The sequence below is a fragment of the Lithobates pipiens genome, unplaced genomic scaffold, assembly GCF_037356315.1.
Source record: "Lithobates pipiens isolate NorthernLeopardFrog02 unplaced genomic scaffold, aLitPip1_a1.2 Scaffold_18, whole genome shotgun sequence".
NCBI classification, from domain to species: Eukaryota; Metazoa; Chordata; class Amphibia; order Anura; family Ranidae; genus Lithobates; species Lithobates pipiens.
Window position 1 is genome coordinate 85,847,150 of NW_027507758.1, and position 27,441 is coordinate 85,874,590.

The following is a 27,441-nucleotide window of genomic DNA, read 5'->3' on the forward strand; positions in this document are numbered from 1 at the left end:
AACCCTCTAACCAGATCCCAGGATGCTGTTGCAGAGGCTTGCTGTAAAAGGGGACCCCCCTCAATCTTTCCCTTAAATCCTTCAGTGATCAGTGGTGTAGGATCTGTGATGTGCGTGGTCCTGCGCTGCCCCTGGTTGTCTTCACTCTCAGTCTCAGGCTTGCAACCCTGCTGAGACTGAGTCCACCTGGTGTGTCGGGGGGCTGTGGTTCTTGAGAGGGTTGAGGCACAGAACAGAGGACCCATCCCATCCATTGTCTCCTATGGGGGTAATGCTACATTAATATGATTTATATGTGTGTTTTTTGCGAAAACAGTGTTTTATGTGAAGCATGTGATTTATTTTATTGTAATGCCACGTACACACAATTGGAATTCTCATCGGAAAAAGCTCTGATGGTTTTCCCGACGGAATTCCGACAGAATTCGGCTCAAGCTGCCTGGCCTACACACGGTCACATCAAATTCCGATGATCTATAACGTGGTGACGTACAACACGTACGACGTGACTAGAAAAAGGAAATTCAATAGCCAATAGTTTCTGTCTCATAGTTGAATCCGAGCATGCATGATTTTTGCCGTGTCGGAATTGCATACACGCGTTCAGAATTACCGTTGGGAAAATTGAGACCATGCTATCAATTTTTGGCTGGCGGAAATTCGGACAGCTAAATTCCGATGGAGCATACACACAGTCGCATTTTCCGAAGAAAAGCTCTCATCAGTCTTTTTCTGGCCGGAATTCCGATCGCGTGTACGCGGCATTAAAGGACTGCGTCTGTGCTTCATTTTATATATATATTTTTTGTAAAATAATACATTTTTGATTTGGGAAAAAAATACACTTATATGATCTCTTGGTGGGATCATTACATTTGGTAAGCGGCCATCCTTCTGTTTTGGAGCACGGTGATGATACACAATTAGGGATGAGCCGAACACCCCTCGGTTCGGTTCGCACCAGAACTTTTGAACGGACCCCAAATTCGTACGAACTTTAGAACCCCATTGAAGTCTATGGGACTCGAACGTTCGAAATGAAAAGTGCTAATTTTAATGGCTAATATGCAAGATACTGTCCTAAAAAGGGGTTGGGGACCTGGCTCCTGCCCCAGGGGACATGGGTCAATGCCTAAAATGTTTTTAAAAATGTCAGTTTTGGCAGGAGCACTGATTTTAATGGCGATTAAAGTGAAAAAATATTCCTTTAAATATCGTGCCTGGGGGGTGTCTATAGTATGCCTGTGAAGTGCCACGTGTTTCCCGTGTTCAGAACAGTCCCTGCACAAAATTACATTTAACGGAAATAATGTCATTTAAAACTGCTTGCGGTTTTAATGTTATATCTGGTTCCGGCAATATGGATGAAAATCATTGAGAAAAATGGCATGGGTAGCCCCCCCTGCCCATTACCAGCCGCTTTGGGTCTTGTACGGATATTAAGGGGAACCCCGTACCCATAATAAAAAAAGGAAATACGTGTGGCCCCCAGGCCCTATATACTCAGAACAGCAGTATACAGGCGGTGCAAACAAGACAGGGACTGTGTAGGTTTGTTGTGTTAAGTAGAATCTGTTTGTAATTTTCAACTGGTACATTTTTAAAGTGCAGCTCCAGTCAAAAAATCTATTTTAAGCTTTTTGGAAAACATAGGGAAGGGTTATCACCCCTGTATAATTTGTTTTGCCGTCCGTCTTTTTTCATCTCACTTCCTGTTGTCTCCTTCCGTTTTCAAGTAGGAGACGTTTGTAAGTTGGATGTTTGAAAGTAGGGGCCTGCTCTATATGCTCTGCAGAAATGGCGGAACAAGGTGTTGGTGTTGCCACAACATTGTAAGCCCTCAAAGTGACTCTTGGTTGGCGCTGGAGCGCCCTGCTGTGAACGATTATGTCAAGAATTGTAATTACATGCCATTTTTGGCATGTGGTGGTAGAAAAATTGGGCCTTTGATGGTGCTGGTGCCACAACAGTTACTTTCGGGGGGCACAGGAACGGGCCCTGCTGTGAAATATTATATCAAGAATTGTAATTACATGTTAAACAGGGGCAGAAAAATTGGGCCTTAGGCACTGGTGCTGGTGCCACGACACTGCAACCTCTCCCATATACTCTAGTTGTAGTGCAGGAATGAGCCCTGCTACAAAGCATTGCATCAAAAATTGTAATTAAATGCCCCTGTTAAACAAGGGCTGAAAAATTGGGCCTTAGGCACTGGTGCTGGTGCCACGACACTGAAACCTCTCCCATATATTCTAGTTGTAGTGCAGGAATGAGCCCGGCTGCAAAACATTGCATCAAAAATTGTAATTAAACGCCCCTGTTAAACAAGGGCTGAAAAATAGGGCCTTAGGCACTGGTGCTGGTGCCACGACACTGAAACCTCTCCCTTATATTCTAGTTGTAGTGCAGGAATGAGCCCTGCTGCAAAGCATTGCATCAAAAATTATAATTAAACGCCCCTGTTAAACAGGGGCTGAAAAATAGGACTGGTGGCATCACCCAGAACCAAAAATGTTCTTCCAACATATCAGCGGAGGAGGAAGATTATAGACAATCAACATAACAGGACAGTCACTCAGCATCAGCATAGGCAGTCTTGAAGGGATGTGATATTTAAAAAAAAATTATTCGGTTACATCAGCTTCAGGTGCTTGGTAGCTGTGGGTGATCCAAGACTGATTCATCTTGATGAAGGTCAGTCGATCAACTGAGTCGGTGGACAGGCGCACCCTGTGATCGGTAACAAAGCCACCAGCAGCACTAAAGGTGCATTCCGAAAGAACGCTGGATGCAGGACAGGCCAGTAGCTCAATTGCATACTGTGCAAGCTCTGGCCAGTGATCCATCCTCAAGATCCAGTAAGCCAGAGGATTTTCGGTGGGGAAGGTGTCCAAGTCTGACCTTGCCCCTAGGTATTCCTGCACCATGTAAATTGGACGCTGGGGATGGTTGCTGGAACCGATCATACTTTGGGGCTGCAGACTAAAAAATTGTCTGAACGCATCGGTCAGAAGGCCACCTTCTCCACCGCTCCTTCTGACCGATGCCTCAGCAACACGTTGTCCAGGACCAGTAGTTTGTTACCTCCCAGTCTCTGGGAACGCGTTGCACAGACCTTTCTGCAAGGCCTCCCAGAGATGTCCCATCCTCTGCTCCCTCTGCGACGGCAAGATAAGGTCGGCAACCTTACCCTTGTACCGTGGATCATCGGACTATCCTGCAGACTTAGTCCGGCGAACAAAATGCCGGACTTTGCAGCGGAGGTCCGCCGGACTTTACGAACGAGCGGACCTGTCCACACATGACCGGACTTTTCTAGCGGACTAGTTCCAGCGGACTATCTGCCAGACTTTGGGCGGGAGTCCGCTGGACTTTTGAAATGAACTTGCACACACACGGAGAAAAGTCCGTTCATTTTGAACGTGGCTCCAGGTAGACGGGACTACCGAAGAAAGTCAATGTCGCCACCTCCATCGGCGAGATTGACACCTCGCTGGCCCTGTCACCTGGTATGGACTTAAAGGGGAAGCCCTGCGCTGAAAAAACAGCGCGGGGTTCCCCCCAAAGTCCATATCAGACACTTATCCGAGCATGTAGCCTGGCCAGTCAGGAAAGGGGGTGGGGACGTGCGAGCACCCCCCCCCCCCGAGCCGCACCAGGCCGCGTGCCCTCAACATGGGGGGTGATTTGCAGTGTCCCCCCACCCCAAAGCACCTTGTCTCCATGCTGATGAGGACAAGGGCCTGTTCCCGACAACCCTGGCTGTTGGTTGTCGGGGTCTGCGGGTGGGGGACTTATAGGAATCCGGGAGCCCCCTTTAATAAGGGGGCATTGACTTCCTGCGCTAGTCCCGTCTACCTGGAGCCACGTTCAAAATGAACGTACTTTTCACCGTGTGTGGGCAAGTCTGTTCATTTCATTTTCCGGTGGACTAGCGCACAGACGGCCGGATTGCGGAAGTCCGGCGGACAATTTTGAGTCAAAACTCCTTTCTAAAAGTTTGCCGGAGCCCACACACGGGCGGATTGTCCGGCGGACTCTGGAGTCCACTGGATAGTCTGATCTTGTGTACGCGGCATTAGAGTCACTACGTAGATAATTTCATCAATATTCATCAATATTTATTATTTGCAATTAACAGCACACCAATGCATGATTACACACCAGTGTAGGCCCACCTTGAGCTGCGGACATCATTGTGCAAAGAAGCCCGCTCCTTTTCCTTCTTCTAGTGGAATCATCAGCTACACATGTATGAATGTATTATTTCTGTTGCTGCAGGAACTGGGGCTGGTCTGAGGTTGCTGGGACTAGAGTTGGTCTGAGGACTGAGGGTGCTGGGGCTGGTTTGAGGACTGACAGTGTTGGGGATAGTCTGAGGATTGAGGGTGCTGAGACTGTGGCTGGTCTGAAGACTGAGGGCTGGGACTGGGGCTGGTCTGAAGACGAAGGGTGCTGGGACTGGGGCTGGGGCCGGTCTGAATACTAAGGGTGCTGGGACTGGGGATGGTCTGAGAACTGACAGTGCTGGGGCTTGTCTGAGGACTGAGGATGCTGAGACTGGGCTGGTCTGAGGACTGAGGGTGCTGGAACTGGGGCTGGTTTGAGGACTAAGGGTGCAGGGACTGGGGCTTGTCTGAGGATGCTGAGATTGGGGCTGGTCTGAGGACTGAGGGTGCTGGGACTGGGGCTGGTCTGAGGACTGAGGGTCCTGGGACTGGGGCTGGTCTGAGGGTTGAGGGTACCGGGATTGGGGCTGATCTGAGCTCTAGGGTGCTCTACTGCTCACTTGGTTGTCTAATGTCTATAAATTGTGGAAAAGGTTGCTGACCCCTGATCTCTTGCTTGTAAAAAAAACCCAAGCTCCCTGCTTGTTTGTGGCTAGAGACCAGCAGTTGAACAGCATCATAGAGGTAAGAAATTTTACGACAGCAATTTCAGACTAAAATACAGATTTTTACACTTAAGCAGTTGATGAAAGATGTATATATTTTAAGCGTGAATTACAAGTTCGACAACCCCCGCTGGGTTTGTAATCCAGGAACAATTCAAAGAGTTCTGCTTTGAAAATTATGTAATATTTACATCCAAGCAGACCGAAATATAATAAAATACGAGTCAAATTTATACGTCCCCCGTGCGCCATAAATTTCTTCCCGCTCTGTTAATGAAATGCAGTGGAGCTTGTGTTGTTTTCGCATTTTACATTGGCAAAGTAAGTAATCGGAGCAATTATGTGCAATGTACAATTACAGAGTCAGATGCATTAGTGATGGATAGAAGAGTGAAGTTGGATTATATGTAAAATCAAAATAAAATATGTTCTTGGATTGGGAAAATCTTAGATTACTTTAGCCCGGGTATACATACACAGGGGTTTATTTACTAAAGGATTAGAGGCTGTAGCAAAGTTAATACCTCTGAATGCTGGTAATCAGAAGATTCCTACCACTAAAATTCCCACGTCTAAGGTTTTACAGTTACACCATACAATCGAAACAATCAAGTTTAGTTTACCAAAACTATGTAATATGAACACTTAACATTTCATTTTTTCATATTTTTCATATTTTCTCATTTTTACAGTTTACTGGTCATGATAATGCAGGGCCTGACAAATCTGAGGTGCCAGGTTGCCATGGTGACTAGAAATTGCTTTCTGACACCTATATTTCACACCTATGTTTACTGAAATCGCAATGTCATTCCAGTTTCTGTGCGTTTTCAGTACAGGTGTGATTTTGTCTCTCTGTTGCTTTCTATCTCCACAACTGCCTCTCATTGCCTTCAATGCAAAATCGCGCCTCATTGACTTAAATGCAAAAATGCCTCCCATTCACTTACATGCAAAAATGCCTCCCATTGACTTCAATGCAAAAACGCCTCCCATTGACATCAATGCAAACACTACTGGCAATAACAATCCTATTTGAGCACTTATTGCCGCATACTACTCTACTCCATCACTTGTGAGTCTGTATAGCACCGCTACAAACTTGCACAGGACCCTTTAGGCCCTCAAAGCACAATTCGTGTGGATCGCATCTGCGTGAACCACCTCAATAGGAACTCATAATATCTAGCCTGTTATGCGAATCTGTGAGTTTGTATCCTGAATCGTATATGTGCGAACTAGGGCAGCTCCATTCACACCTGGGCATTTTGGGATCATGGCAGAATTACTGCGTTTCTGCCCGCGATTGCAAAACACAGGTTCAGGTGCCGTTATTTTCAATGGCACCTAAAATGTGGTGCGGTTTTGCTGTAATTGTCACATGGCAAATCGCATCTTGTGAAGCTTCTGCCCCTTTTTGGGCAACAAGCTTCACGCAATGTGAATTGCCACACAGTAAACCGCATGACAATTGCAGAAAATCATATCGTGTGAAGCTTGTCCCGCGAAAGAAGCTCCTGTCCTTTTTTCGGTGACACAATGTGATTTGCCGAACAGTAAATCGTGTGACAATCGCCGCAAAACGGAACCATGTTTTAGGTTCCATTGAAAATAATGACAGCTGCACCTGCGTTTTGTGATTACAGTTAATTTTGAGATTGAGGGCAGAATCGTAGTGACGTGACGATTGCAGCGATACCACATATGTGTATGTTGTTTGTGCCCGTAGTACAGCCCAGAAACAATAGTGCACATTTTGCTTCTTCTTTTTTTTTTTTTTTAGTTCCTTCCTAAAACACACTGACACTCATGCCGCATACACACGGCTGGACTTTCCGGCAGACTAGGTCCAACGGTCTTCCCGACAGACTTTTGGCGGAGTTCCGACGGACCTTCCGAACGAATGGACTTGGCCACACACGAACGGACTAAGTCTGTTTGAAAGTCCTTCATTTTGAACGTGATGACGTAAGACGGGACTAAAAAAAGGAAGTTTAATAGCCAGTAGCCAATAGCTTCCGCCGGACCAGCATACAGACAAACGGTTTTCCCGATAGGAATTGAGTCCATCGGACAGATTTGATACATGTTCTATTCCTAGGTCCGTCGGATTTTTTTATGTGAAATTAGCCCACACACGATCGAATTGTCCAACGGACTGATTCCGTCGGCCCTAGTCTTCCGGAAAGTCCTGTCGTGTGTACGTGGCATCAGCCCGCAAAGATCCACCTGTCCATCTTTCAGGCGGATCCAAGCAGGCCACCCATTGACCTGTATGGACAGACGGATGTCAGCGGAGATGTGTTCACTGACACCCGCCTGCCATCCAACCTGACAAGAAAACAGACACTGAGGCACTTTACAGGCGTTTTTGGGATAAAAATATCGCCTGTAAAGCACCTGAAAACTGCCTCTCATGCAACCCCAGTGTGAAAGCCCGAGTGCTTTCGTACTGGGGCAGTGCGCTTGCAGGACAGAAAAAAAAAGTCCTGCAAACAGCATCTTTGGGGCGGCCCTGCCCATTGAAATGAATGGGCGCCACTTTCAAAGCGCTGTAAAATTGCTTTGAAAGCAGCGGGTGCTTTTAACCCTTTTTTAACCCCTCCCAGGGGGATTAAGAGTGCCCCCCCACTAGCAGCATTTTAATTTAGCGGCGCTTTACCGCTAACGCCCACACTGCCCCAGTGTGAAAGGGTTGGTGCTGACCTAGATCAAACCTTGATCAAAGTAGATTTTTTGTTTTTTTTGTTTTGTTTTTATACATGCTATTTTTTTTTTCTCTGCAAGGAGAAATACATTGTATACAGTGCATCTTTCCTCTTTCATTCAAAGAGAGAAACACAGGGGCAGGCTTCACAGTGACTGATCACTGTGGTAGCCAATCATAGGCTACCACAGTGATCAGGTGACCCAGAATCGGGAGTTCTGGGTCCCGGTGGTTAGTATGGGGTCCGGAGCTCTCAGGGCTGTGTGGCGCACTGCCAGCACAAGGGAAGGTATGCAAATATGCGGCCCTATGGCAAAAAGCCCAGTGCAGTTAGGCATTTTTGTTTTATGTCAGCATCATGGGGTTAAAATTATTCTGATAATATTTATTTGTGTTGCTTTTAAAATCACTGTATCTATGGTATACAGTACAATATACATTTTATCTTCCTTTAGGCTCGATTCACATCTATGCATGTTGCTTTTGACCGCTTTTGCAGTGCTTTTGCTTGTCACGTTCTGGACACGCGTTTTTACCGTGAATTTGCCACGTTTTGCGTTTTTTAAATTTTTTTTTGTTTTTTACACTGTGGTTGCTTAGCAACCAGCTATATACAGTGAAAAAAAACGCAAAATGCAAATCACGGCAAAATCGTGGTAAAAACGCGGTAAAACGCGGTACTTGCGTTTTTTGATGCAGGTCCATTGACTTCTATTACATGCCAAACGATGCATTTTGCATGAAAAAAGTCCCGACCCTTTCCAAAAACGCAGGTGCACAGAAATGCATTGATGTGAACGTGTTCCATAGGAACCCATGTTAAAAAAATTTCCCTGCATTTCTGCAAAATGCAAAATGCATCAAAAAACACGTTAGTGTCAATCAAGCCTAATTTAATGCCCAGTTTTTGAATGTTAAGGTCACAAAGATTTATGGTCATAGGGGAAGCACTGTGAAAATGCCTAATGGGGGGACAAAGCCGGATTTCTGTAGTCTAATTTTTATAAGTCAGCCAAAACAAAATTCTTAATCAGAATTGCGCAGTCCCATTTTTTCCTGGGGATTAGAAATAACAGGAAGACTATAATACCAAACATATGTTTCTCTGAAAGCATGTAAAAATATAACCTCCCCGAGGGACTGACAATCTTCCATCAGCCACAAATAGAATAATGTAAATCTCGCCCATCCAGTAACCCGCGTCCCCTTCATTTTGTGATGTGTGGAGGAATGACGTCACTTGACAGCTCACCGACCCATCAAAGCAGATGGTCCGTCTCAGCTCCCCGTCTCATCGCTGCGTCCTGGAGGGCCGACAAATACGCACCGCCATCTGATGTGTGCTCTGCAAGGCACTGAACGAAAACATCAAATGGATCGAGCAATGAACAGCGCAGCATCTTTTTTTTTCCTTTTTTTCTTTCAACTAAAAGCTTTCTAATTACTTTTTTAAACAATAGACAAGGCTCACTGCTGGGTTCTGCCGATGAGGACAAAATGACAGAGATTTAGAATTTTTGTGTTTAAAATCAGCTTTAGAGAAGCATTGAATACCAGGCAAAAATCTCCCCATTTATCGTATCTAAAAAATGATGACATTTAAAAAGCACCTGTGCTAAAGAAAGAAACATTTTGCTATGGTGGAGATGGATAGCTTAGATAGACACTGTGTTTGAATACAATGCTATTTTTGACACAGTGGCTTGAAAAAGTATTCACCCCCTTAAAATTTTCCATATTTTGTCATGTTAAAACCAAACAAAATGTATTTTTATTGCGATTTGATTTGATAGACCAACACAAAGTGGCACATAATTGTGAAGTAGAAGGAAAATTATAAATGGTTTTCAAAATGTTTTACAAATCAATATTTGAAAAGTGTGGCATGCATTTGTATTCAGCCCCCTTTATGCACGGTCGGAATTTCCGACAGAAAAAGTCAGACGGGAGCGTTTCATTGTATATTCCGACCGTGTGTATGCCCCATCGGACTTTATTATGGTCGAAAATTATGACGGACCTAGAAAGAGAACATGTTCTATATTTTTTGGGAAAACCGCTCGTCTGTATGCTGTTCCGACGTACCAAAAACAACGCATGCTCTGAAGCAAGTATGAGACGGAAGCTATTGGCTACTGGCTATTGAACTTAAACGCGATGTGGTGGCAACATCATGTGGTGGGGATGGTTTTCTTCAGCAGGGACAGGGAAGCTGTTCAGAGTTGATGGGAAGATGAATAGGGCCAAATACAGGGTAATCTTAGAAGAAAACCTGTTAGAGTTTGCAAAAGTCTTGAGACTGGGGTGGAGGTTCACCTTCCAGCAGGACAACAACCCTAAACATACAGCGGGAGCTACAATGGAATGGTTTAGATCAAAGCATATTTATATGTTAGAATGACCCAGTTAAATTCCAGACCTAAATCCAGTTGAGAATCTGTGACAAGACTTGAGCATTGCTGTTCACAGACGCTCGACATCAAATCAGACAGAACTTGAGCTATTTTGCAAAGAAGAATGGCAAAAATTTCACTCTCTAGATGTGCAAAGTTGGCGGAGACATCCCCAAAAAGACTTGCAGCTGTAATTTCAGCGAAACGTGGTTCTACAAAGTATTGTCTCAGGGGGGCTGAACACAAATGCACGCCACACTTTTCAGATATTTATTTGTAAACTATTTTGAAAACCATTTATCATTTTCCTTCCACTTCACAATTATATGCCACTTTGTGTTTTGGTTTATCACATAAAATCCCAACAAATTACATATACATTTTTGATTGTAACATGACAACATGTGATCGGTTTCAAGGGGTATGAATACTTTTCCAAGGCACTGTATAAGATCAAAAGTGGTAGCAGCTAGTAAATCCATAAGGGACCATTTAGATTTTTTGCATTGCATTAACACGTTATGTTGCGTTAGCATGTTTTACATTGAATATAATGGGCTGCCAATGCACCAACATCCCAGAAATCACATGCAACATTGGTAACATAACGCACCTCTATGTACTATGATATGTTGTGGCATACTGCAGCACATGTGCGTTACTTTAATGCATTGGAATTCCTTTCAAAAAGAATGCCAGTGAAATGCAGCAGGCTTGTTCCCTATATGTTCACTTGGTAATCCTTCCAGTAACACATTTTCTGTTCTAGGACTACAACACTCACACATTCTACTGTATCTATGGAGGAGCAGTACTGTCACTGTAGTAAAGGATACAACACATCCCCCTCTCTTCATCTCCATAACATAGGAGGAAGTAGTTGTGTGGTCCACAGAGATAGCTGGGAGCAGCACAGGCAGTGTGAACAACATTCTGTTAGCTGCATTTATTGAAAATATGTGGGTGCAGGGCCGTCTTTAAGGCAGGGCGAAAGGGGAAGCTGCCCTGGGCCCTGCCATTGTTGTGGGGCCCAAAGCAGCTGCCCCATACTTGCTAACTATCCCAGTTTAAATTCCCTTGTCCCTTGAAGTTTTAGTCCTTGGATGTGTCCCGATATCTCAGTGTAAAGTGCTGGTACTAATGCTACACAGCTCTGTCCTATTGTTGTGTACAGATGACTCACCTGCAGACCCTGTGTTTACATGTAAATAACCGGCATTCATATGTAAATAGCAGTGGCATTACTAAGTAAATAGCTGCGGCCAGCGGCATTGATATGTAAATAAAGGCGGCATTCATATGCATATGATGCTCCCCTGCAGTGAGGAGATGATGTGCTGTAACCTCTAGCAACCAATCAATGAGCAGTATTACTGCACATTAATCTCTAGAAACCAATTAACAAGCAAAAATCATTTGCTGTAACCTCTAGCAACTAATCAGTGAACCGTAATATATTACTGTAACCTCTAGCAACCAGGCATTAAGCAGTAATGATATGCTGTAACCAATGACAACCAATCGCAATCGCTGCCTGATCTGATACAGTAAACTTATTTTCAGTCTAGCTGCTATTTATTGTATGTCTCAGAGCAGGTGGAGAGTGAAATTGCATGAGGGGGGGCCCAAGAAAATTCTTGCTCAGAGTCCAATCAATATTAAAGACGGCCCTGTGTGGGTGCAGCTTATTGTATTGGGGTGTGCACCTCAAAGCTCAAATACAGAACAATAGAGGCAGTGGCTAGGAGTGTACACATGGCACGGCTGCTATACTAAGCTTCTGCTATCCTCTAGCTTTGTGTGCTAGGTGTACATAGTGGTAAGCTGTAGTGTAGGTACATGTAGTCTAGCCGAGAGCCAAGCTGGGTTGAATCTGGGTCAGGGATGAGTGACTCAGGGAGGCTTGATGACTCATCAAACAGGATCTCTGGTACCTCCTCCTAACTGCTGAAACATTGGAGAAGCTTCCAGAAGAATGGATGGAAGGTTAGGAGGAGCTGCTTGGGGTGGGACCTCTTAAATACTCTGGGCCATGCCAGTAGGAGGAGTCGGGTGGAAGGTCGAGATGGAGTGCTAAGGTGGCTCTCGGTGGCCCTTAAGGGTGCCCCCTAGTCTGGGGGGGGGGGTGACCTCAGGCCTGCGGCTCAGGAGGGACCCTCTAAAACACAAGGAGGACTCATTTTCTGGAGGCACAGGAGCAGGTGTGAGGACAGCAGGAGAGAGTCAACAGGTCCAGGAGGTCTCCAGGAGAAGTCAGCTAGGTGGGCTGGTAAGTGTGTCAGTCTGGGAGGACTGAGGAGAAGTTAGCCAGATGGGCTATTGAAAGGGGCAGCTGCAGCCAGGTGGTTCTGGCAGTGCCTGAAAAGGTGGTTCTGGGATCGGTAGCCACAGGGATGTAAGCTGGACACTGTATTTTGTTACACAACCCAAGGGACCAGGGGTCTCTGCCTGTAAAGGGCTTTTCCTCCAAAATCTGATTGTTGCTTTTTTTGTCAGATTAACGATTGGTGTGCCAGTTAGGATTTCTGAAAGCAAGTGTACATAGGAAAGTTGTCCCCGAAGAGTTGTTCTATATCAAGTGGGCATCCCATAATACCCTACTCCCATTCAAGTTTTATCCCCTCAATAAAAACACAAAAACAAGCACTGGACTGTTTTCTGACTCTGGGAACCTTTGAAAATTCAGTGTGCCTGTCTGTGCAGGGTGGAGGATCCCATTTCACTTGTAGCTCCTACGTGGGGTGCGCTACACTTTACAGCCAGGGCAGAAATTACAGAGAGCAAAACACATGTAAATGAGTCCTTAATTTTTTTAATTTTTTTTTTTAGAATCTTAATATTTATTTATTCTTTGCATTTATTAACTGCCTCATTGGGGGGCTTTGTTGAAAAACCAGGAAGTTTAAACAGACCCTTAAAGTTTCACATTACGGACCGAGAAAGAGACTGAAGACATAGATTCAGGGGAAGCACTCTGAGGCTTGTTGTTAATTCACAAACTGAAGAATAGTAAACACAGTCTACTACCCTTCACCAATGAATGGACACAGGAGTGATCGGTACTGATCGCTCACTGTGTACATTCAGAAAAAGAAGGGGTGGTAAATGACTTATTTATCGCCCCCTTTCTCTGCTCTCCATCCTGAACCATTCCCCTGTGTTCTCACAGCAGGTGCCAGCGGGAGAGAAGAGGAGGAATGCCAGCAACACTGTGCTTGAAAGGGGCACACAGGCGGGCCTAAACAGCAGGGGGATTGGGGCACAGATACTAGAACTGACCCCCCTGCAGCATAGGGAGGGTGAGGAGAAAAAGCCGGAATCACTTCAAGGTGGAGTAACAAGTCGATCAGTGTCTGCAATAAGGCAGCACAGCCCATTCTCCTGCTCCTCTTTTGAACTGATAGGACCCAGGCCCGGTACAAGAGGGCCAGCTTTTCTGACTTATCAGCAGCCCTGTTGCACGGGGTGATTAGGGTGTGCCCAGGCACATCTGGAACACCCCGTGCCCACACCTATGAACAAAATGCTTTAAATTGTATATATAACAAACCAAGTGAGTGCAAATAAGAGTAGTACAACTCCAGGATGAGCTGTTGGATCGTTTGGGTCCTCTTACCCTGCACGTTTCAATGGAAGCTATTAAAAGGAATAAATCCTATTGAAAAAAACTGATTAAGAAAACAATTGCAATGCCAGTTCACAGCACAACAACACAATTGATATGAAGATGACCTGTGCACTCTGTATACTGGCTAGTGGAACAAAATCTATAAACCAGGCATTGGGGCCTTAATCTTTACCGCCGTAGGTCAATTGCAATAAGACAGACAGGGATGGACAAGAAGCCATGGAAGTTGGTCACTGGATCTCAGGTAGTCCCTGGGTGGCCAGCGAAAGGTCTTATCCTTGTCCAGCTCTCTCTACAACCCCAAGTGGTAGAGTGGGTTTAAAGTCAGCCTCGGCATGCAGCTAATCCAAAGCCATCCTTTCCCTGTAGATAGGCTTGTCCAAGCTGTGGCCATAGCCAATCCAAGACCGGAGAGCAATGTTCTGCTCAGCAGTTTAATATCCATTATCCATGGCCTCGATAGCCATTTTTAATAAATGTAGAGTTTTAATTAAAATGTATAAATGTTTTAGGCAACTCTATTTTTTATAACTTCATATAGTGTATACAGTGTCGTATATATGTTTAAACATATGTCACACTTTCTGTGACCTAATTAGTTTCCCTGGATAATTTAAATGTGCCTATTGATTGGTCAGACCCAGCCATTTGTATTATCTTTCTTAGGTTGATAATACCGCTTTTGGGAATAGAAGGTATTGAAAGCACAGACAGAAAAGGTTGGCTTATCGCCAGTAAATGTACATGATTATTTCCTCGTGCTGAAATTAAAGTCAACTTGGTGTATTGCTTATCGCCGTGCTGTTCTAGGGGAAGCAGATAAGGAAAATTGCCTATTTTAGCAGTCGTCTTGGCTTTGTTGTTCAGTACAATTAATATTTCACATATCTCATACCGGCACTGTGAATGGGTAAAGCGGGAGTTATGTGGCTAGAGGCAAGTTAAAATTAATTCAGTAGGCAAGTTGATCTGCTAATGTTCAGAAATGTACAGGTTTGTGCATTCATCACATGGCACTAAGGGCCTATACGTAGGACTGCTGGATACAGAATGGAGCCGGTGTGTTTCTGTACACCATCAACTAACCTTAACCCATAGCTGCTGAGACTATAGGGATAAATCCAAATAACTATCTTTTGGGGAAAATCGTTTTGTTTCCCATCCCAAGTAATTTTTTTCTCTTTTAGGTAGAGACTGGTAGAGGTAAATATACATTGAAGTCTATGTATTCTTCCCAGGCTACAACTTAGCATAACGTAGGGAAAAGACTCCATTTATGTGAACAATGTAGAATTAATATGAAAGAGTGATTAGTTAAATCCACAAGTGTTTTTCACTACTTTTCGTTCTTTATTTGAAGTGACTTTGTACAATAATTAATGCAATAATTTACAGGTTGGACAAAATGTTTAGGGTGGTAAATATAGTATGTGTCAACTGTCCTGGCAAATAGGACCTGTTGCCGTTTATACAGTATTTCACCCAATCTATGTCCCAGGATCACAGCATCAGCTTTATTTGAGTTACTGCTAATCTGCAATAAGTCAAAAAAGCATTAATTGTGAAGATAGACTTTTTTCATAGAGGTATAAACATCAGACAAAAAAGTACAGTAAGGTCTCTTTCAGACAGGTGTTGCATTTTAAAGCAGCCGTATTGCGTAGTAACACACTTATGGCGTTAAAAGAGAAGTATGGGATTTTATTATTTATTTTTTTAATCATATTTACCTAGGTGGATGCAGCATCAGTCCAGTGCAAAATCTTTCCCACATTGGCTCTAAGATTGAAAAACTAACAATCAAACCCCTGATCACTCAATCTCAGAGCTCCGTGAGCAGAGAGCAGTGACTGTCAGTCACCGGCTTCCCATTGGTCACTGCCATCTGCTCTGCCCCCCCCCCCCCCCCGCACACTCACTGGAATGCTGGGCTGTGGACAGGGGCGAGAGTAGCGGGCTCAGACTCCCAGCGGCTCGCTGAGTGGCTGAGCTGGGTGCTGGTCCAGACATGTGGGCAGATCCCGACCATATTGTCATGATCTTGCTCCAGCCTGGATCGGCTCTGTGACATCAGCTGACAGTGGGCTTCAGCCCTCTGTCTGCTGAAAACGGGTCACAGAAGTGCAGAATGGTCTGCAATCCTGTGTTCCACATGAGAAGTACATCAAAACAAGCTTTGGCTGTACTTCTCCTCCTTTAAAGAGCATTTTGGATGTGTTATATGGCATTCATGTTGTATTAAGCAACACTCTTTAAAGAGCAAGTAAACTCTCCCACTCTGATGCTTCTTTCCATTTAGTCCATTATAATAAGTCATTATCAGACTATAGCCACTGTAATCCAGCCCAAATTACATATTACTTACTGTTTAAAGAAACTTTAAAAAACTTGTTTCCAGGGGTTAGGCAGGGCCATCTTAAGTATTGTTTTCTGAGTCCACAGTGGAGTGTATTTCCACCCTTACATTGAGCACTTCCTGTACTGTTAACCAAGCCTCCTTCTCAATCCAACGTTTCTATGGCAACCCTGCTTCCCTGTTCATAGCTTACTTGTTTATTTCATAGTATTTACTTGTGCCAATGTCTAATTTTTTCCCTTTGTCAGACTTATCAGCTTCAGCTGATAAGACTGCAGTAATGGCTGCAGTTTAGACTGTATGTGAGGTCACATGGTGTGTAGGAGGAAGCTCTGAGTGATTAGCAGAGTTCAGTGTTGTGTGCCATAGGAATTCCTGATAACAGATAGATAAGACATAGAGAGTGTGCCTTAAATCAGGGGAGATCTGTGCATGCTCAGTGACTTCATTCTACAAAACAACAAGGATTACAACAATAATAAGCAAGTAAGGAGATATCTACAAGCAGTGTTCATTAGGGTTTTTTTTATGCTGATTTACATGGGGCAAAGTTGGGGAGGGTTTACAACTACTTTAATGCGCCCCCCCGTGAGATGTGTTTTTTTTTGTACAAGGCTAATATGGGAAATGATCACTTTTAATGCTTTGAAACCACACCATAAATGTACTGTAAATGCCATAGGAATGTTTACAGTGCATTTACAGCACGCTTGTGGTGCATTTCAATAGAAGTGAATGGAGCCAGTTGCGAAGCATCAACACCTGCCACACTTTGCAGGCAGCTCTATTTTTACCTCTCTGCAACGTGAGGCAACGCTAATGCTGCAGTGTGAACACCTCTGTCTGCTCCCTATTTTAACCATTTTGAGTGACATTACTAGGCATTTGGAAAGCGACCCCTATTTTCAACGACTGTGTGAAAGAGACCTAAAGGCCCCATGCACACTGATAATTTAGCCCAGGTGTATGAGGCTTCTGTGTTTAGGGGCAGACAGAAGGCAACATCCAGAGACTGACAGCTGCTGTGGCTGGACGGGGGTGGATGGTGAATCTAGCATATATATGTTTAGGGCAGGGTGCACCCAGGAACGAATGCCTAGGTTGCAATCAGGGTGGTGTAATGCATGGACTTTCCGGCAGACCAGGTCCGACACGATCAGTCCGTCGGACAATATGATCGTGTGTGGGCTAGTCTGACCATTTTTTATAAAAAAAAACAGACGGACCTAGAAGTAGAACATGTTTCAAAGCTATCCGACGGACTCAAGTCCGACAGACTAAAAATCAGGAAAAAACGTTCGTCTGTGTGATAGTCTGATGGACCAAATACGACGAAGTGCAGCTATTGGCTACTGGCTATTGAACTTCCTTGTTTAGTCCTGTCTTACGTCCTCATATTCAAAATGAACAGACTTTCGAAGGACTTAGTCCGTTCGTGTGTGGCCATGTCCATTCGTTCAGAAAGCTGTCGGACCTCCGCCGAAAGTCCGTCGTGAAGACCGTCAGACCTAGTCCGTCGAAAAGTCTGGTCGTGTGTATGCGGCATTAGGTTTACAGAGAGAGATATTTTAAGGATTAGTGTAATGTTACAACAGAGATGGTTAGTGTCAGGCTTATTTTAAGGCTTACAGGTAGGTTCAATTTGAGGTCCAGTATGAGGGTAGTGTTAGGGTAAGGGTTACGGTTCTGGTTACACGAAGGGTCAGTTTTATGTCGCATACACACGGACTGACTTTTCCACGGGATGTTGGATGTGAGCTTGTTGTCGGAAAGTCCGACTGTGTGTATGCTCCATCGAACATTTGGTGTGGGAATTTCCACCAACAAATGTTTGAGAGCAGGTTCTCAAATTTTCAGCCAACTTTACTTTGTTGGCGGAAAGTCCGATCGTGTGTACACAATTTCGGCGCACAAAAGTTCACGCATGCTCAGAATCAAGTAGAAGGAGCCGCACTGGCTATTGAACTTCCTTTTTCTCAGCTCGTCGTACATCTTGTACGTCACCACGTTCTCATGTTCAGAATTTTGGGCCAACATTTGTGTGACAAGACAAGTTTGAGCCAACATCCTTCGAACAAAAATCCACAGTTTTGTAGGCGGAAAGCCCAATCGTGTGTACACGTCATTAGAGTTAGTATTAGGCTTGCATAGACGGTTATTGCTAGTTTAGAGTTTGAATTACAGGAAGGGGCAGAGTGTGATTTAGTGTTTTTTATTTTTTTTTATGAAGAGGCATTGTTAGGGTTACAAACCGATTTATTGAGAGAGTTAGGCACCTTCCACGTGGGGTGGACTCTGCCAAGAGTCCACCTGCTTAGCGTAGAATGTGTCCACTGGTCCCATTGGAGAAGGCAGGTGGCTTGTCCATGTCCGCTCTGCTTATGCAGAGCGGTTTAGATGTAAACAGACCACTAGGCAGATGAGGAATGGATCCGCATTCGTCTGTTGTTAGTGGATAGGATCAGATGTTGGAGGGTGTCAACGGACACATGTCTATTGAAACCCACCACTCAATAGAGGGTAATGGATGGTCCCATTGGGTCCACCTAAAAATTGACAGTTGGACTCGATTGGTCCGCTCGTGTGAAAGAGGCCTTACAGTGTAGTTTAGTGTGTTTAAAACAAAAATGATAACCACCCCAATTTATAATTAGCTGTAAACAAGGTTAAGTGTGTTTGAGTTCAAGGAATTTATGGCATGGCGCCTCTCTCTAAAAAAACTAACATTGCCAATATCTTCCTGGCACTAAAACCCAATATATCATGGAACTATGTAACTGTCTACTACTACTACTGATATTTGATATTTTGAAATAAAATAACTAGCATCTTTTTTTCTCTTTTTGCAGTGTGTTAAACAGAACACCTATGCACCTTATCCATGAAATAATACTTGTGGATGACTTCAGCGATAATTGTAAGTTTAACATCTTCATTGCTTCATCTAATAGGCTTAAAACATGCATTGTGGTATGGTACTATAATAGTAAAATAAATATTCTGTTATACCTCCTAGGATTTACAAAAATTCTCAAAGTTTTCACATTCTGAAGGCACTGCTAATACTTTGCAAATGCCAATAGCGTCACATAAAATCTAATATTGAAAATGAAGTCCAGATCTGTACAGGAAGCACATGACTGAGGCACCTGCAGAATGCAGAGGCTCTGATTATCTATAAAACATTAAACACTTGACCAATCCCCCCCTTCCAAAATGACCAGACGACACATTTTTATTTGGAGTTGAATGGCCATAGCAGCCTTTTATTACAAACCATTAAATACAACATTCACAAGAAAACAACTTTAATGCATATAATACAGTCAATGCATAACTAATAAAACCAACCTCAGCTTATGCTCGGTCTAAGGTTTTTGAAGGCCTATATACTCACGATTAACCGGTTGTATCTGCCACCCAATCAAAAGCCCTCAGCTGCAACTACGCCGGCTCAGGGACAATTAACCATTTACGTGCTACCAGATACAACCTAATTAATATCCCGATGTTATCACTGTATTGTTAAGAAGGGACACCCATACCTCAGATGAGCCCAACCCACAATTTTCCACCATTATTTAACCAGCACCACCTTCAAAGACCCAAATAGATCCCTTGCCTGCTGATATGACAAGAAAATAAGGTGTAAGGTCTTTGAAAGCCTATATACTCACGATTAACCGGTTGTATCTGCCACCCAATCAAAGGCCCCCAGCTACAACTACACTGGCTCAGGGACAATTAACCACTTATGTACTATCAGATACCACCTAATTAATACCCTGATGTTACCACCTTATTGCTAGGAAGGGACAACCATACCTCAGATGGGCCCAACCCACAATTTCCACAATTCTTTACCCTGCACCACCCTGAAAGACCCAATAGACACCCTGCATGCTGCTATGACAAGAAAATAAAAGGACCAAGAACTTGAATGGCAAGCTAACAACATAAAACCCCAAAAAATCACTGCAAATACCCCAGCACCTTGAGAAAGTAGGAGGCTCCCCCAAACCAAAACAACAGGACACACCTTCTGCCTTGAACTCTTCAATCTGCTAAGCAGCCTGCATCATTCTAGATCACCCACTAATACTTCACCTCTTCTGTAGGCCACAGTCATTCTGGCCCTCCTCCTAGTTTCACTCAGCTCCAGGTCATATACTACTGTAGAACTACCCCCATAGAAGTTACAAATATCAGGTTTCCCCACTGCTGCACAGCCAGGCACATAGCATCTTCGACTTGAACCAGTCCTTGAACTATGTTGTTTTATTAGGGGATAATAACCTGTATGGGGATGGGAATTATGGGATGCCCAACTTGACAGTAACAAACAGAACCAGGGAAAACGTCCTCCTTATTTACGGCTTCCACTTAATCCTCCTGCACAAAACTTGATCCCTTGCACAGCTCCACTCTGTTCACTCCTTTAAGAACGAACAGTCTTTTGTTAGCCTAGCAACAGCCTCTTGCAGGCTAGGAATGCTCAGTCCCTTAGAAGAGTAGCACATGTAGAGTGATCTGCATCCCGAAACACCTTCAGCTCCCCTGTGAACACTGGTCCCAGCTCTAGTTTTTGCAGCAAATGCTTACCCACCTGGCTGCCACTTCACCAGCCCATCTGGCTGCTTCTTCCTCCCAGTCTACCCGACTGACACACTGCACCAGTCCTCCTGACTGACACAGCGGAGATCTCCCAGGGAAATGCTGAAGACTTAAACACACCACTGTCTTCAAGAGAGACCTGGCAGTCTCTCCCCTTTTCTGTCCCTGCACCGTGCTGATCTACTCACACTGTCCTTCCTTGCTCCTAGTACCTTTCCATAAAGCCTCCTTCCAACTGCCTCCTATGGTAGATAGTTCCAGACCAGCCACCCTAGCTCTAGACTGAGGTAAAGCCCTCCCCGTCTGGGGTCCCTTAAGGGCCACCTACAGTCTTCCTGAGCACTGCATCTCCATCTTCCACCTGACTCCCTTGCTGGCATGACTCATGTCTATTTAAGGGCTCACTTAATTCTCTGCCAGGCCCACTTCTTAGGGATTGGCCCTCTAAATATGCAACATAACCTGTCTAGCTTCTGCCCACTAATTTCTAGAATATTCTCCAACATTTTAGAACCAGGGGCAGGCATCAGAGAACTGCTTGGTTGAGTAATTCAGCCCTGAACTCTAAAGCCCCATACACACTATCAGATTTTCTGCTGATTTTTTCATTCATTTTTACCAAAACCATATAATATAAGGTCAAACCTTAGGAGTTTCAATTTGTATGCAATCAGACAGGCCCTTCTACTACATGGTTTTGGTAAATCTGAAGGAAAAAATCAGCAGAAAATCTATGTGTATGGGGCTTAATGAACCCTGACCCAGATTTCATGGCTCAGGCTTAGTCCCGAGCCAGACTATAATTTACCTGCACTACTTATAGTAGCACCCTAGAGGATGCTACACAACCTACATGCTCAGGGCTTCAAGTTACCAATGCGTTTTGCAAATGCAATTTGCATGACTCATCCTAGTTCAGTTATACGCATAGGTGCTCAACCTGTGGCCCTCCTGTTGCGGAACTCAGCCCTTGGGAGTCATGCTGGTAACTGTCAGCCTTGCTTGTCAGCTTCATGGGACTTAAAGTTCTGTAACAGCTGGAGGGCCACCAATTTAGCACCCATGATAGAGTGTGGACTGGCTCAAAAATGAATGAAACAATCTGATATCTCTGGTTGAGGTTATTGTCCCAGTTAGGTCAAACTTTCTTTTCTGTGTGAATCCGAGTCACTTTCCTAATCAAATAAATTAGCACAGAAAAGCAAGAAAATCTCTCCCTTGATTTCAGAAATGGCAAACAATATCATTGCAGGGGCAGAACAAAGCCTCAATCATCTGACCAGCTAGAAAGTGATGCATGTAAACAAGTATGCTGAGCAGTGACGGTCCATCCATTAGGGGAGCAGGGGAGCCACCCCCCCAATCCATGTGCCCAGGCCCCTAATCTACATGCGGGGCACCTGGCGTATGAATTCCAATGTTTTTTTTGTTTTTTTTTAGCATGCGATTAGAGCTCTAATTGGCTTTTAAAAAGGGTGAGCCCACCCAGTTGTGTGACAATAGTGAATGAATATTTGCTATTGTCTTCCTGATTCTTCCCCATCTGCCTCCTTATGGTAAGGCCTACGATTATGGAGGGGGGGAGATCGTGGCCTCTCGTCAGTCTCCTGTGGGGAAAGGGTTCGGTCATGGCCTCCCGTCCTTCTCCCGCACAGGGGAAGGGGGTGTTAGTGCTAGCGGTGGTGTGAGTGGGGGGGTGGTTTGCTGCCCCCCCCAAAATGTTGAGCATCAGCCTCCACTGGTGCTGAGCATGGACTTGAGTAATATTGGGGCAATTTCACTTTTGAGTGGGTTTTGAATAGTGACTAAGGCAGCCTTTAAATAACAGTCAAGAGCATTAGTGGTTGAAGTATGGTTAATAATTGCTACCAAACTTTCTGGTTCATGACCATCCTCGGAGTGAATGGTAAGGATAGGTTAGGGATAGTGACTCCAGGGGGACAATGCTTTACAACCGCTTGGTTTTGGTAAGTACAAAGCTGGAAGCCTCCCAATGCAAAAATGTAATGTACCAATCTTAACTTGACATAAGTTGGACTTGATGGAGTTGTGTCTTTGTAACTATGTAACTATTTCTAACTTAGTTGGAAGCTTCAGAAACTGCTGCAAAAAGATGGGTTGGAGGAATGCCTGAAAATGAGGATATAATGGAAGGCTAGCATTGGTTAGAAGAAGTTTAGCTTGTACTAGGTGCTTTCTGGATTTGGTAATAGGTGTCATCTGTGCGGTGCCATTCAAGGGGTTGTTTACCAGGCCTATTCAAATACACATTTGTTAAAATTATAATTATAGTTAATAGTAGAACCCAATCATTGTTCCACTGTCAAATACAACAGCAGTAAACTGCAGTCTAGAATTGGTTGCGATGGGTTACTGAACATCGTCTGTTGCTCATTTCTGGTTTTATTAAATTAGCCAGGAAAATCTCTGAAATAATAATTTTCTGTAAACTAGCAAGCTTTCGTTCCCCCCTTTCCTCTGCTCTCCAATATATTTCCTGCTCCGAGCTGGAGAAGGAAAGGTAATAATTGATTACATTTTACAGCTAGAATAGATCCCGACAATTAGAATTTTTAGCTACATTTACCCAGTAAAAGATTGCAGGGCTATATAGAAAACTCTGACAAATGTTCCTCTGAAGGAAGAGGCTGAAAAATGGATGAGCTTAATAACTTTTAGTTCATTAAATACCTCTTAAGTCTGTGATGAAAAGTCATGAAAGTCAATGAACTACTATTATGCCAGTGTTTGAACCACAAGATATTTCTCTTTATCTCTGCCTCTTTCTCCATAAGGGAATTGGTAAGGGGACAGGGCCATGTTTATTATATGGTTATGTAGGAGAATATGAATAATATAAAGAGGAACCTACAACATTATTGAGTTAAAGTGGTTATAAAGCTTCTTGTTTTTAAATAAAAAATGTCTATACTTACCTGCTCTGTGCCATGGTTTTGCACAGAGCAGCCCCAATCCTCTTCTTCTGGGGTTCCCTGCTGGTGTTCCAGGCTCTTCCTCTTCATTGGGTGCCCCCATGCAAAGCCACTTTCCATTGACACAGAGAGTGCGACTCAGCCCCACCCCACTGCTGCTAACAATTTGTCCAATGAGGAGAGAGACAGCGGTAGGAGCTGCTGCACTTGTGCACATCACTGGATCGGAATGGGCTTAGTAAGGAAAGAAGGTAAGGAAGGTGTGGGGGCAGAAGGGGGGGGGGGGTCTAGGGAGGAGCTGCAACACAGAAGGTTTTTGCCCTAATGTATAGAGCAGGGATATGCAATTAGCGGACCTCCAGCTGTTGCAGAACTACAAGTCCCATGAGGCATAGCAAGACTGACAGCCACAAGCATGACCCAGAGGCGGAGGCATGATGGGACTTGTCAGGGCCGCCTTTAAGGCAGGGCAAAAGGGGAAGCTGCCCTGGGCCCTGTCATTGTTGTGGGGCCCAAAGTAGCTGCCTCATACTTGCCAACTATCCCAATGTAAATTCCCTTGTCCCTTGAAGTTTTAGTCCTGTACTGTGTCCTGATATCTCAGTGTGAATTGATGGTACTAATGCTGGCCAGTTCTGCCTTATTATTGTGTACAGATGAGTCACCTGCAGACCCTGTGTTTACATGTAAATAACCCAGCATTCGTATGTAAATATTGGCAGAATTACTAAGTAAATAGATGCAGCTACCAGCATTGATATGTAAATAAAGGTGGCATTCATATGTGTATCATGCTCCCCTGCAGTGAGGAGATGATGTACTGTAACCTCTAGAAACCAATCAGTGAGCAGTATTACTTAACAGTAATCTCTAGCAACCAATTAACAAGCAGAAATCATTTTCTGTAACCTCTAGCAACTAATCAGTGAGCCGTAATGTGTGCTGTAACGTCTAGCAACCAGTCATTAAGCAGTAATGATATTCTGTAACCACTGGCAACCAATTGCAATTGCTGCCTGATCTGATACAGTAAACTGATTTTAAGTCTAGCTGCTATTTATTGTATGTCTCAGAGCAGGTGGAGAGCAAAATTGCATGGGGGAGGGGGGGGGCCCAAGAAATTTTTTGCCTGGGGTCCAATCTATATTAAAGACAGCCCTGGGACTTGCAGTTGTGCAACAGCTGGAGGTCCGCTAATTGCATATGCCTGGTATAGAGGAATGCATTAACCTCCCTGGTGCTATGATTATGTCAGATTTTAGGTGCTGAAAGCGGTACAATGTTTTGCATGGAAATTTGGCGTCTTATATTGTAGTCCTGTAATTCTTATGAATAACTCACTTAAATCTGTCCAAACCAGAGTCTAGTAGACATCCCGGGTATGATAAAATTTGAAAAACAAAATCATAAATTAAAATATAATAAATAACTATACATAATTATATCAAATAATAATATAATAATAATAAAAATGATTCAATAATGTAAACAAATCAAAAACACAGAAATTTGCTCAGTTGCAGAATTGTCACTGTCATTACTTTTCAGTATTTGATGACGGATCTCCCCACAAATCGATATCGCTCAATACTGCGAGTGATTCTAATTTATTATCGCTGTTTTCTAGCTGATCTAAAATCACTTTTGATGTAAAGGGACAGTTTTGGTTGCTATGGACAATCTCCAGTTTCCAGGCATAAAGAACAGTTTTTATTATATAAAACTACATGCAGGGCCCTGGGCAGACCACTAGGGACAAAGGGGATGTGAAATAATTACATACAGCAATGTAATCTGTAAGATTACATTATACTGTATGTAATGTATTTGTTTCACTTTTTGAATTTAGCGCCGTTCTCTGTCCCCATGCGTTGCAACGCTTGCAGGGAACGGAGATCGGCTCCGTGATAGATCAAGCGGAGGACGAGTCGCTCGCACTGCGGGGAGACATCGATGGATCCAGGGGATAAGGTAAGCATACTCATCGTGAATCCTGCAATGCGATCCCGAGTCTGGCTCGGGGTTACCGCTAATGGTTCTAAATTTTCACCCAGAGCCAGACTCGGGAACACCGCCAGGGGGGTTAAGGTGAAAAACCTTAAGGCCTTAGAGCCACTTTAAAGTGGCTGTAAACATCATACATGAATATGAACAAAGCATGTCCCTCTATAGTGTATACTTGTCTCAGCTAAGAGCTGTAAGGGATTGATTCACTAAAACTGTAGAGTACAAAATCTGGTGCAGCTGTGCATGGTAGCCAATCAGCTTCTAACTTCAGCTTGTTCATTTAAGCTTTGACAAAAAAAAACTGGAAGCTTTTTACGCAGAGCTGTCAGATTTTGCACTTTCCAGTTTTAGTATATCAACCCCTGCATTTAATTTGTGCCTACTACTTTGCTTCTCTGCACTTTGAGGAGATGGGGCGGCAGATAAACAGGTACAACTTATGTAGGAGGATTTGTTTCATCTCTGTGTATCACCTGAGGGCAGTCTCTTCACTGGGCATATGTAAGGGTTTACAACCACTTTAAGAGATAAATATAAAAAAAAAAACTGTGTTTTTTTACTTACTGTTCCCTCTTTTAAAGTAGGTTCTCCTGTCTTCAGTTCACCTTTTTTTTTTTTTTTTTTTTTTTCCCATAAAAGTTTTATTGGAAGTTTCGCAAAAAAAAACAGTAACATGGGGTTACATAATAACATAATGTATGCAATACATATGACAACAGCAGAATACAGAGAGTTCTTCATTAACAACCGCCATGGTTTTCTCTATGAATTCTTAAGTGGGTAGGGGTAAGCCCTATCTGAAATAGTGTTTATATGAGAGGATATTATAATGGTCTCTCATCGTGGCTCTTGGAGCAACAGGTGACTGTATAGATGAAGCTGTTGGAGGTGTACGTCTGTTAATGGGGTATGAATCGGCATGGATATATCTATTGTATTAGGGGTTGTCACATGTGGGCGATAGATGTGATCGTCGGGAATTAAATCGGGGGTATAGTTCCAATGTCGTATGTCGTCGGTTAGCTCTCCATTGGTTTGGGACGTCTGTATCTGTAGTGTCATGACTAGTAAGAAGGCATAGTAAAAGAAGAGTGTGTTTAGAGGGAATAGGGGAATAGTAGGAGAGAGAGAGAAGTAAAGAAAGGGGAAGGGGGGATAAGGAAAAGAAGAGTGGGGAGAAGAGTTGGTTGGGAAGGGCAAGGGGTAAGAAGAGTGGATGGGGCAAGGAGGCATCTCCTCGGTCTCCCCCAGGCTCCAAGTGCATGGAGTGATGTACGAAAATGGATATCTGGCATATGGATAAGTTGTACTGGTCTGGACTTCTCTCTCTTTATATGTAAGGATGTGAGGTGTTTTCCATTCAGAGTTAGTTATGAGGATCTTAAAGAAGGAGCGAAGTGGTAGATTAGGTAGATGCGTTGTGTGCGTCTACAGCACTATTATCATTAAATAACGGCCTATTGGTTAAGTAGTGCGTCCATTTTTCCCAAGTCTGGGCATATTTGTGTGGGGAGTCCCTTGCTGTGTGTATGAGCTCTTCCATCTCAGCTATCTTCTCCACTCTATGGAGCCATTCGCGAATGGATGGGATGTCAGAGGAACCCCAGTGAGCTGGGATGCACAACTTGGCGGCGTTAAGTAAATGTAGGCTAAGGGATTTTCTGTAAATATGTGCAGGGGTGTGTGTGTGGTGGAATATCATGCGACCTGGGGAGTATTCTATGTTAAGGCCCGTAATTGAAGAGGTTATGGCGTGTACCTGGGTCCAGAACTGTTGGAGCTTTGGGCAAGTCCACCAGACATGTAAGAGTGTCCCCACTTCGTTGAGACACCTCCAGCAATTATTTGAAACTTCCGAGTGGAATTTGTGGATAATGTCAGGTGTTCGATACCATCTGGAGAGGAGTTT

At 43.9% G+C, this 27,441-nt stretch overlaps 1 protein-coding gene across 1 annotated transcript in view; it reads left to right on the top strand.

The window, feature by feature from the left end:
* Positions 1 to 27,441, top strand: part of GALNT14 (polypeptide N-acetylgalactosaminyltransferase 14) — a 716,679-nt gene that overhangs the window by 460,263 nt on the left and 228,975 nt on the right. Inside the window, exon 4 of the mRNA XM_077485880.1 lies at positions 18,828 to 18,895. Coding sequence (XP_077342006.1) covers positions 18,828 to 18,895 — 68 coding nt within the window. The remainder of the gene's footprint in view (positions 1 to 18,827; positions 18,896 to 27,441) is intronic.